Genomic DNA, 11,715 nt, shown 5'->3' with positions numbered 1-11,715 from the left:
CTCTCTCTCAAAATAAAAATTAAAAAAAAAATTTAAATTAAAACATGTTGGCCCCCACTTTCTGCCCCTGCAGCTTTTTCTCTTGATTTTTAAGGACCTATATTCAGTCCCATTCTTTGAAATACCTAGCAGAGTTTCTGTTCCTACAGTGAACCCTGACTGATATATTATTTAATAGAGATCCAGCTTTCTTCTTAAATACCCAGATATTGTACAGATTTTATTGGGCAATTTCTCCTTCCCCAACTAGTCTGAAATACTACCTTTATCATAGACTTTATTTGCATTTTGGTCTGTTTCTGAATTCTGTTTTATTGACCATTAGTTTGTATTTTTCCTATTTTAATTCATGCTGTATTTTAATGTGTGATAGATATAATCTCTACCTAAATCAGTGTTACTTTTCAGAAATTTTCTGGCTATTACATTTTTCTAAATGAATTTTAGTATCATTTTGTTAATACCACAAGTTATTTTGGTATTTTTATTAGGATTGCAGTAAATTTGTAGGTTAATTTAGGAAAAAGTGACACCCCTATAATATTGAAATTTGAAATTTAGGAATATATAATGTCTTTTTATTTACCGAAGTCTTTATAACCTTCAGAACCTTTATTTTCCTCATATAGGTACTGTATATTTCCATAATATCTTTCTTTTGTGATTCCATGTGAATTGGATCTTTTATGTTATTTTCAAACATTTTTTATATAGGAAAGCTATTGTTTTGATATATTAATTTCATAACTTGCTGTTTTACTAAGTAACAATATGCAAGTGCTTACTTAGAGCATTATATGTGCCAAGCAGTGTTTCGAAGTGCTTATATTACCTCATTTAATCTTCTCATTTAATCCTATGAAGATAGGGACTATTATTATCATCTCCATTTTAAAGCTGAGGAAACTAGGGCACATAAAGGTTATGTAATTTAACCTCGATGTTTATGTGGAGAGGAAAGGCTTGACATTAATAAACAGCTCTCTTTGAATATCAAGCGTGGGAACAGTACTTTGTCAGTGAAAGGGCTGGTTTTGGGTGTCTGCATTTTATTTGTGGTCCTTGTAAGCCTTGGTTACTATCAGTCCAAGGTTAGTACTTGTGTGGAACAGAGATTTAGACTAATCCAATGCCCTGTAACAAATGGAACCAAGAGTGTGATGACAGCAAACACTGGCCCATTCATTGAGTCACTTAACACCTCAGTGATGATTTTGTCCTATCACAATGATGTGAGATCCTTTGAGGCCTCCATTTTACATGTATTTTAGTCTTAGAATTGGAGTGATCCTTTGTTTCCTAAATCTCTTACTGAATTTGAAGATGTAAGTGTTCATCTCACATAAATTCTTAGTATAAGCTAATTCCACCTTCAGAATTAGCAATTACAGATTCTGATACCAAGACCCTGAAGAAGACATTTCACTGTTACAAGTAAATGCAACCATTTATTCAGTATCTCTGAAGCCCACATTAATTCCTGTTGATGTGTGCTTGGCTTATAAAGTATAGTGGATTCACATTGTTCAACCATATTCACAAAAAAATAAGAAAAATATCAGTTGTTCGCAAAGACAAAAATTCTTGGATTTGAGCCCAAAAGCCCAGATCCTGGCAGTTTATTTTTGTAAGATGTGATGCCTCCATAACTCACTTCACCTATAGGTATTTGTAACTTTCTGTGAATTCTGTCAGGTTGCAGGCAGATTTCTTTTAAAATCAAAGGAGCAAAAAAGTCTTCATCCCACAATAAAATTTCTGCTACCAAAACAACAACAATTTGGGCATTAAATATATTCATATTTAATATGAATTAGGTCTGTTTTAAATCTTTAAGATTCAGGGGCACCTGGGTGGCTCAGTTGGTAAAGTGTCTGACTGCCACTCAGGTCATGATCTCGCAGTTTATGAGTTTGAGCCCCGCGTCAGGCTCTGTGCTGACAGCTCAGAACCTGGAGCCCGCTTCGGATTCTGTGTCTCCCCCTCTCTCTGCCTCTCCCATGCTCATGCTCTCTCTGTCTCTGTCTCTCAATGATAAATGTTAAAAAAAAAAATTTTTTTTTTACATAAATCATTAAGATTCAAATCAGTAAGATTACAGTAGAAAGGAGTGATAAAAAGATGAGTTTTCATTTGTATAATCTAATAGTTAAAGTGGATGGCTAGAATTTTTTTTTTTTTTAGGATTTTACTTTTGAATAATCTCTCTACACCCATCCTGGGGCTCAAACTCAAAATCCTGAGATCAAGAGTTGCATACTCTCCCAACTAAGCCAGCCAGGCGCCCTCTAGAATTTTATTTTCATTTAGTTTTATAATTTTAGAGAATGCAAGCTGGGGAGAGAGGCAGGGGGAGGAGAGAGAATCCCAAGCAGGCTTCATACTCAGCACGCACTCTGACGCTGGTCTTGATCCCATGACCCTGGGATTGTGACCTGAGCCAAAATCGAGTCACTCAGCTGACTGAGCCACCCAGGCACCCCTAGAATTTTTTATTAAAGAGATAAAAGCATTCCCCCCTCATCCTGCTTGCTTGCTCCTGGCAACCTGAAGCAGCCAGAGCACAGCTACACATTGGAAGTAGACATGAAGAGGCCTCTGGACAGTGGAAGCTGCCAGATGTTTTTTTTACCACACCACTGCCCTCAACAATGGTGAGTCCCTTGACTCAGCATTGGAAATAAACAGTTAACAAGCTTGTTTTTCTGGTCTGTTACTGCATCAGAATTAAGAGAGAGATCTGTCAGAATTTACACAAACAAGGGAGGAGACAGCCAAGGGTACATGATCAGTAAATATAAAATTACCTTTGTAAATCAGAGCTTAGCACTTTTCCAGGACTTCTTAAGGACATAGCCCTATTTCTGTTTCTTGGATTAAGCATGTCACAGTGATTGTTCATAATGATCCTCAGTCATTAAGGAAATATAAAATTAACATTTAGAATATAGTTTAATAAAGTAGAGGTGGGCCATATTTTTAAATGATTACAGGGGTTAACTTTCTATAAAGGTTAATTGAGGGCTTAGGAACATTCACTTATGGTGGTCCTTTCTAACTTGGATTGCATGGATTTGCTTCAGGTGTCTTTGAACTTTTAAAAATTGTGTGCAAAATTGTGCGTTCTTACATCCCTTTTCCCTGCAAGAGTGGAGTATGGGGGAGGGAGACTCCATAGCTTTCATCAGATTCTCAAAGAGGGTTGAACTCAAAAAAGGTTAAGAACTAATGAATCATATAAGAACCCTTCCAGCCAGAGAAGTATAATTTTAAACTTGAGGACAGGATAGTGATGCTTGGCACATAAAACACGTTATCAAGTGGTGATTAAATTTAGGTAAGTGCTGAATCTAAAAGCCTCTTGAAAGAGCGTATACACAGTTTAAACTCCCTTTTTTCTCTTACAGTGCTACTACCAGTGTTCACTATCTTCCTTATAATGCCACAGCTTAAAGTACCTGTAGCCACAGAGTCAGAGGTATCTTCAGGCTGGCTCTGCTTTATCTCTTCTAAGGCACTCTTAACCAGTTTCCAAGCTCCAAAGTTAAAAATAGCCTATTCTCTAGCCAGCTCTAGACAAATAGCAGCTGCCTTGGCCACCGCAAAGATCTTCAAAGTGGGAATGGATTCAACTCTCTTTACCACTAAGCAAAGCTCTGGGGGTTAGGAAACCATTTTTTGACTATTTTGAGTGAATACAAGCCTCAGGAAAGAGGGAAAGAGCCAATGATGTGCTGCTCTGTCATTAAAGAGGTTCTAAATCAGCCTTAAAGAAGCAAATCAGAATCTTGTTCTGGCATTCTACATGAAATGTAGTTAATACCTGGTACATAGTTGTAATGAATTGTCTTTAGTTTTGTCCCAAATTCATTAATCCAGGACTAACGTGTTTGCGTATTTCTGACTTTAAGAGATCTTCACATAACTTATGATACAAACATAAGAATTTCGTATTATACAGAAAGTAAACGAAAAGGAAAGATTCTTCCTTCCCTGGATGACTCCCATCTCCATTTCTTAGAGGTCCACAGAATATTTCTGTGTGTGTTTCCAGAAAATATGTATGCCCTTTGAAAAACATACACAAACGAAGTCACGCTGCATGTATTATTACGTGTTTGCCTTTTTTCACTGTCTTCCCTCCCCCCCCACCTGCCCAGTGGCTACATTTTTTTCAGTGGCCGCAGAGTACTGACTGATTGCAGGACTGTTGTTATTTATGATTCCTCATGTAGGGTGTTTAGATTAGCTCTACTTGGGGGCTCTTCCCATCAGTGCTTCGGTGGCCATCCCATGTGTAATACCATGGCCTATTGTGGGAGTTACCTATAAAGTCATTGCTAATAGTGGAATTGCTGCTCAGAATTTAAGTGCTTTGACATTTGTAGAATTTGGTGCCAAGTTGCCTTCTTTCCACCAGGTTGCACCAATTTATACTTCCACCCTCAGTGTATGAGAGCACCTGTCATCCCCAGCCTCGCTGATGCTGGGTCTTCTAAACTTTATTTTTTGCCATACTAAAAGGCAAAAGTATAGTCTGTTTTGTTCTGTCCTTTTTTTAAGTGTTTGTTTTTGTTTTTTGTTTTGTTTTGTTTTTTAGTAATCTGTATACCTAACATGAGGCTTGAACTCATGACCCTGAGATCAAGAGTTAGATACTCTTCCAATTAAGCCAGCCAGGTACCCCTAGTTTATTGTTTTAATTTCTTCCATTATGAGTTAGGAATAACAGATTTATTTGAAAATAAATACTTGTTGATTTCAATTTAAGAATCAGGGTCCATTGGGTTTTTTTCCTTTTAAGCACTTGGTGCCCCCCATTTTCTATGGTTTTGGTATTGTCTCTAGAAAGTCACCTTCCTAAATTGTGTAATAAGATACTTTTTGAGGGAAGATAAAGTTTTCTTTGCATTTTTCTTTTTTTTTTTTTTTTTTTTTTAAGTCTTTGGTTGCCTTGGGTCAAACTAGTATTTCAGCCGATTCCTCCATCTCTGTACTTTGGCAAGATCTTCTGCAATAGTTCTAATCATTCGATCAGTAGTTTCTTTCAAAATGGTTGCTGTCCTTAGGGCATGATCCAAAGACGAGTTTAAAATCTACAGAGGAAAAATTCACATATTTAAAGTTACTGTTTCTGTTAATTGGGTTATCTCATTATTAAACATTGCAAGGTGGAATTTTTGGAGCATTCTTTTCCCACCCGGTCTATTCCTGTTTTTAATGGTTGGTTTCCTAGGAAACCAGTCTGAGATGGAATATATTTTTTAGAGAAAGGGACAGAAAAAAGACCCAACACGTGACTGATGAGTGTGAATCAGAGGGTGAGGTCAGCAACCTGCTGGGCTGTTGCCCTGGTGCAGAGGAACAAATTTGTGAGAAAGAAGGAAAGCTATTGGGGCTGATTGAAGAGGATTTAGGGGTCATAACCCCTGAGAGGGCACCCAGGGGCATTAGTGCTTGCATTCCAAAGCATTTGAAGGTGGCCTGGGATTTGATTTGAAAACAGGGAAGTGCTGGCAGCTCTAACCCCAGTGTCACTGGAACAGACTTGTGAGCAGCTGGAAACAGTCCACTACCTTCACTCCTGGGCCAGGGGGATCCTGTAGTGGAGGCACCACCCACAAAACACTTTCTCCAGGAAATTTCCCTTGGAACCAGTTTAGGAATAATACAAACCATGTGGCTGCTCAGGCTGTGTGTCTTTATGTTAGTGCAGAGCACAAAGTGTTTTTATTAGCAGAGCATTTCCTGGTGCCACCATACTGTAATAATTTAAAAGCCATCAGTTTTGTGACCAAGACCATACTTACAAGCTGCAAGGATTCTGGAATGGATTTTTCTAAGTCCTCACCTCAGATTCCGTTTCCATACTGCGCAAGTTGCTTAAGGATTTGCTTCCAGAAATCCTGCAGGAGTGGAAATGGGGTGTGGGTGTAGCAATGTCTGAACTGTAGGTCATGAAAATCTTATTTTTTCTGGAAGGCGAAAGCACACTGATACTTGTGTAAAGCTCCCCTCTCTTCCCTAACTCTGTGGTTCAGTAATGGCTGTGTGCGTGTTGGGTGTTAGGACTTTGTGCACTCTCCGCTTTTTGTAGCTCTTATAGTCCCCGTGTGGCTGACCACAGATGAGCTTCAGAAAAAGATGGTTCCATGACCACGATCTGAGAAGTGTTTCCTCCCAGAATCTTCCCATTGTCACAGAAAGAGGCAACACTCCAGTTTATTCAGTTTTCATTCTTTGGGGGCCAACCTTCCACCTTGGCATATTTATAAAACAAATGCACACAAATCTGCCAATTGTAGGCACTTTGAGTTCGCTTCAGCACCAGGGAGCTTACACAGCAATGAGGCAGCAGCAATAGAAAAATAAAAGCTGGGGTGCCAGGGTGGCTCAGTCGGTTAGGTGTCCAACACTTGATTTCAGCTCAAGTCATGATCTCACGGTTCATGAGATCAAGCCCCACGTTGGGCTCTGCACCAGCTCTCCTTGGGATTTCTCCTTCTCTCCCTCTCTCTGCCCCTCCCCCACATGTGTGCACTCTGTGTCTCTCAAAATAAATTAAAAGAAGAAAAGCAGCACCTCTAAATAGGCACCTCTGGACTACTACACTAAGTATGACTCTCTCTGATGATGGTCTGGGTGAATAAGGAGAGCCAGGGTCACTATGTACAGTTGTTCGGTTGTGCACTGCATAGCTCTGGGAGGTTTCATTCACACATTCTCTGTGAAGGGCACTGCCTGGAGTTATGCCATGAATAGTGGCTGTAGGGGATGCCACAAGTCTTGCCTGTTGACAGGTGGGCCATGGAGCCATCTTCATATCTCCCTGACTTGAGATTCCTTCTGTTAAGCATTACTTCTTTGGTACTTACAGCACTTGTAAGCAGTCATCTCCAGGAAGTCTGATTTCAAATGTTTGTGACTCTAAGCCTCCCTTCGTGTCTCTCCTCTACCACATTAACAGGAGTTGGTTCTTCAGGTCAGTTTAACACTTTGGATCTATTATCCGGTTGAGAACATCAAAGAGCATCAGCGGCCCCTAGCTAATAAAAAAACTTCAGGCAAGGCAGGGCAGTGTGGTGCAGTGGGAAGGGTATGGGCTTGAGAGTCCTCTCTCTCTTCACATCCAGTCAGTCATGATGATCAACAATAATCACCATCACTTTCTGAGTGCCATGTACCTTTCCACGTGCTTCACATGTATTGACCCAATTCTTAGTTTGGCACTACTATTCCCATTTGGAGAATAATGAAGACACACAGTGGGGAAAGGGAGGCACAAAGAGGTCAAGCAACCAGCCCAAGGACACGGAACTAAGATGCAAACCCAAGACCTGCCCAGAGGCCACATTCTTAAACACTGCACTACATATGGTAGTAGCTAGTGAGTTCAGACTGAGTGCAGAACCTGAACTTTTAACCACTCTGCTACACTATTGATTTTGCCTCCTAAATAGCTCTTGAATACTAGACCTCTGTCTCTCCTTCTCTTTCACCCTTGGCCAAGCTACCATCACCCCACTTAGATTATTGCACTGGGCTCTTACTTGGCCTCTGTGCTCCAATTCTTGACATCTTTAATCCATTCCCATTCCTTTAGTAGTTAGAGTGATCTTTTAAAAACACTGGGAAACTTTTTTTTTTAAGTTTATTTATTTTGAGAGAACACAAGCAGGGAAGGGCAGAGAGAAAGGGAGAGAGAAACCCAAGCAGGCTCTGCTCTGTCAGCGCAGAGCCTGATGGGGGCTCAATCTCACGAACCTTGAGATCATGACCTGAGCCAAAATCAAGAGTTGGATGCTTAACCAACTGAGCCACCCAGGTGCCCCAACACTAGGAAACTTTAAAAACAGCCTCGTTAAAAAACTTCATTGGCTTATTATACCCTTGAGTCTGAAATACTTCCTGTAGCTGACAAGCCCCTGCATGGTCTAGCCCTACCCATCCCTTCAGCTTCCCCTTGCCAGCCCCATCTTGCCCCACAGCCCCTCGCACTACACTGTTCCTGAACTTGCCAAGGGGCCTTTCAGCTCCAGGAAGCCTTCATAGACTAGATGCCCTCTTACCTCCACATCCCTTTGCTAGTTGATTCACACTTATCCTTTGGTGTTCAGCTTCCCTGAACCCCCAAATTAGGTAATAGCACTGTGTATACCCCCTTTGTGGCACTTAAAAGACTGGCTCTTCTACCAAAAAGGTAACTTCCATGAGGGTAGGGACAGTGGTTTAATTTTTCACTGTGTCCTCAGGACCTAGACCAAGACCCTGCTATTGACACTCAAAATACTTGTTGAATAAATAAATGAATGAAGTATTAGCCATACTTTGGTTTGAATCTTGGCTCTACGATTTATGATCTCAGTGACCTTGAGCCAGTAATTTAATGCACTAAGCACATTGCATGGTTATTATCATTAATAAAATAATACTTAACTTTTCTGGTATGGGCTCATGTTCGTCTTGAGAGGATTTCGGATTCGATGTCTGGGAACAGATCCATTCTGGTTTTGAACAAGCTGAAAAATGTTAGCTATGATTAAATTCAAAGTATCAAAAATGACCCCCAAATGGTGGACATATGGGTAGCATTTCCCGAACTTTTCTGTATGAATGTAATATTTCATGAAATCTTAATAAGAAAACTAGGGAACATAGAAAACAAAGAACTTTCTTTCTGAATTCAGGAAAAGAAATTCAGCTTATTTATTTATTTTAAGAAATTCAGCAATCCCTATCAAAATAACACCAGCATTCTTCACAAAGCTAAAACAGACAATCCTAAAATTTGTTTTTGTTTTTTTTTTTTTTATAAATTTTTTTTTTCAACGTTTATTTATTTTTGGGACAGAGAGAGACAGAGCATGAACGGGGGAGGGGCAGAGAGAGAGGGAGACACAGAATCAGAAACAGGCTCCAGGCTCCGAGCCGTCAGCCCAGAGCCTGACGCGGGGCTCGAACTCGCGGACCGAGAGATCGTGACCTGGCTGAAGTCGGACGCTTAACCGACTGCGCCACCCAGGCGCCCCAACAATCCTAAAATTTGTATAGAACCAGAAAAGACCTCAAATAGCCAAAGCAATCTTGAAAAAAAAAAGCTGGAGGAATCACACTCCTGATATTCAAGATGTATTACAAAGTTGTAATCATCAAGACAGTATAGTACTGGCACAAAAACAGACACTCAGGTCAATGGAACAGAATAGAGAACCCAGAAATGGACCCACAAACGTATGGTCAACTAATCTTTGACAAAGCAGGAAAGAATATCGAATGGAATAAAGACACTCTTCAGCAAATGGTGCTGGGAAAACTGGACAGCAACATGCAGAAAAATGATCCTGGACCACTTTCTTACACCATCCACACAAATAAACTCAAAATGGATGAAAGACCTAAATGTAAGACAGGAAGCCATCAAAATCCTCAAGGAGAAAGCAGGCAAAAACCTCTTTTGACTTTGGCTGCAGCAACTTCTTACTCAACACGTCTCCAGGGGCAAAGGAAACAAAAGCAAAAATGAACTATTGGGACCTCATCAAAATAAAAATTTCTGCACAGCAAAGGAAACACTCAGCAAAACTAAAAGGCAACTGACAGAATGGGAGAAGATATTTGCAAACGACATTTCAGATAAAGGGTTAGTATCCAAACTTTATAAAGAACTTATCAAAGTCAACACCCAAAAAACAACCCAGTGAAGAAATGGGCAAAAGATATGAATAGACACTTTTCCAAAGAAGACTTCCAGATGGCCAACCAACACATGAAAAAATGCTCAACATCGCTCATCATCAGGGAAATACAAAACCACAAGATACCACCTCACACCTGTCAGAATGGCTAACATTAACAACTCAGGCAACAACAGATGTTGGTGAGGATGCAGAGAAAGAGGATCTCTTTTGCACTGCTGATGGGAATGCAAACTGGTGCAGCCACTCTGGAAAACAGTATGGAGGCTCCTCAGAAAATTAAAAATAGAACTACTCTACAACCCAGCAATTGCACTACTAGGTATTTGCCCAAGGGATACATGTGTATTGTTTCGAAGGGGCACATGCACCCCAATGTTTATAGCAGTGCTATCGACAATTGCCAAACTATGAAAGGAGCCCTAGTGTCCATTGATGGATGAATGGATAAAGAAGATGTGGTATATATCTACAAAGGAGTATTACTTGGCAATCAAAAAGAATGAAACCTTGCCATTTGCAACTATGTGGATGGAGCTGGAGGGTATTATGCTAAGCAAAATTAGAGAAAGACAAATATCATATGACTTCACTCATATGAGGACTTTTAAGATACTAAACAGATGAACATAAGGGAAGGGAAGCAAAAATAAAAACATGGAGACAAAACATAAGAGACTCTTAAATATAGAGAACAAACAGGGTTGCTGGAGGGGTTGTGGGAGGGGGGATGGGCTAAATGGGTAAGGGGCTTAAGGAATCTACTCCTGAAATTGTTGCACTATATGCTAACTAACTTGGATGTAAATTAAACAATATATAAATTTTAAAAAATAGATAAATATACTGAATTCTTTCTGCACTGAAAAAATAAAAACTAAAACTCTCAGAATTCTTACCTGCGGAGAGCAAAATGGTTGTTGGGGGTAGTCTTTGCACTCCTTGATCATCTCTAAAATTCTGTGATTATGTTGAATCTATTAATTTATTTGGAAATAATTGACATCTTAGAATAGTCGTTAAATTCTAAAAAAGAAAAAAAAAATTCAACTTTTTTTTTAAGTAGGCTCCACACCCAGCATGGTGCCCTATGTGGAGCCCGAGCTCACAACCCTGAGATTAAGAGTCAGACACTTAATTGACTGAACCACCCAGATGCCCCTTTAAAAGGAGTTTTTTCAGTAGACAAGAGACCAGGAGTCTGGATTTAGGTTCCCTGGGTGCTAACTCTGTGACACCTGGGCATGCTGTCCAACTTCTGTGGACTCAGCTACTTCATCTGACAAGTGGAGGGATAATCCCTTTCAAGAGCATGGACCAAATGGATTCCTGGAAGTCTTCAAATTCAGGTGCAAGGATTCTGGGGAGTCAAAAACTAAATTATGTTACTAAGACAACTCCAGAAAATAGAGACTAAACAGAGAAGATCAATGTAAGAAAGCCACCATGGAAGACAATTATAAAGCCAGGGAAAGGAAAGGAGAAGAGTCAATGGCCAACAGCCAATAAATCTGCCTTCTCTGTTGCTGGGTCTCCTTCCGCGTCTTCTATCTTATTCATCAGTCTCTGGTAGCTAGGTTTCACTCCCCCTCAGGAGGGTCCCATTTGACAAGCGATCTGGGAAATACTGTCCCTAAGACATGGAAGGTAGAAGCTAGAAAGTCCAAATTAATCATGCTGACCACCCAAACGTAAGTCCTGATGAGCAGAGGCACAAATGAGTTCAGTCTTAATCCTTTGCTAGTCTCCAAATATAATTTTGGATTTTATTTGAAACATAGAAACTCAGAGTTGGGAAGGACCATAGTGTCATCAGTTCTGATTCTAGTCCAGTCCACAGATTTGCAACATCCTGACAAAGTACATTGGCTCTGGATGGGATCTGTAGAGACATCTCTACAGATGGGGCTCACGTCCTCCTACAACAGCCCACTCCATTCCAGTTTCTGAAAGGTTCTTTTCAACATTGAGCAAATATGCCTCCCTATGAATCTACCCTATTAGCCACTACACATTTACT

General features: G+C 40.1%; 1 protein-coding gene across 1 annotated transcript in view; it reads right to left on the bottom strand.

Annotated features, from left to right (window-relative positions):
* Nucleotides 1-4,917: 4,917 nt before the first annotated feature.
* AKNAD1 (AKNA domain containing 1) overlaps nucleotides 4,918-11,715 on the bottom strand; it is a 38,442-nt gene continuing 31,644 nt past the window's right edge. Inside the window, exons 11-13 of the mRNA XM_047085386.1 lie at nucleotides 8,438-8,519; nucleotides 5,852-5,993; nucleotides 4,918-5,096 (exon numbers count right to left, since the gene is read on the bottom strand). Coding sequence (XP_046941342.1) covers nucleotides 4,965-5,096; nucleotides 5,852-5,993; nucleotides 8,438-8,519 — 356 coding nt within the window. The 3' untranslated portion in view covers nucleotides 4,918-4,964. The remainder of the gene's footprint in view (nucleotides 5,097-5,851; nucleotides 5,994-8,437; nucleotides 8,520-11,715) is intronic.

Source organism: Lynx rufus, unplaced genomic scaffold (assembly GCF_022079265.1).
Source record: "Lynx rufus isolate CCGP_SWC_20201006 ecotype Redwood Valley unplaced genomic scaffold, mLynRuf1.p SCAF_2, whole genome shotgun sequence".
In the NCBI taxonomy this organism is placed as follows: Eukaryota; Metazoa; Chordata; class Mammalia; order Carnivora; family Felidae; genus Lynx; species Lynx rufus.
This window is presented reverse-complemented; position numbering and strand designations above follow the sequence as displayed.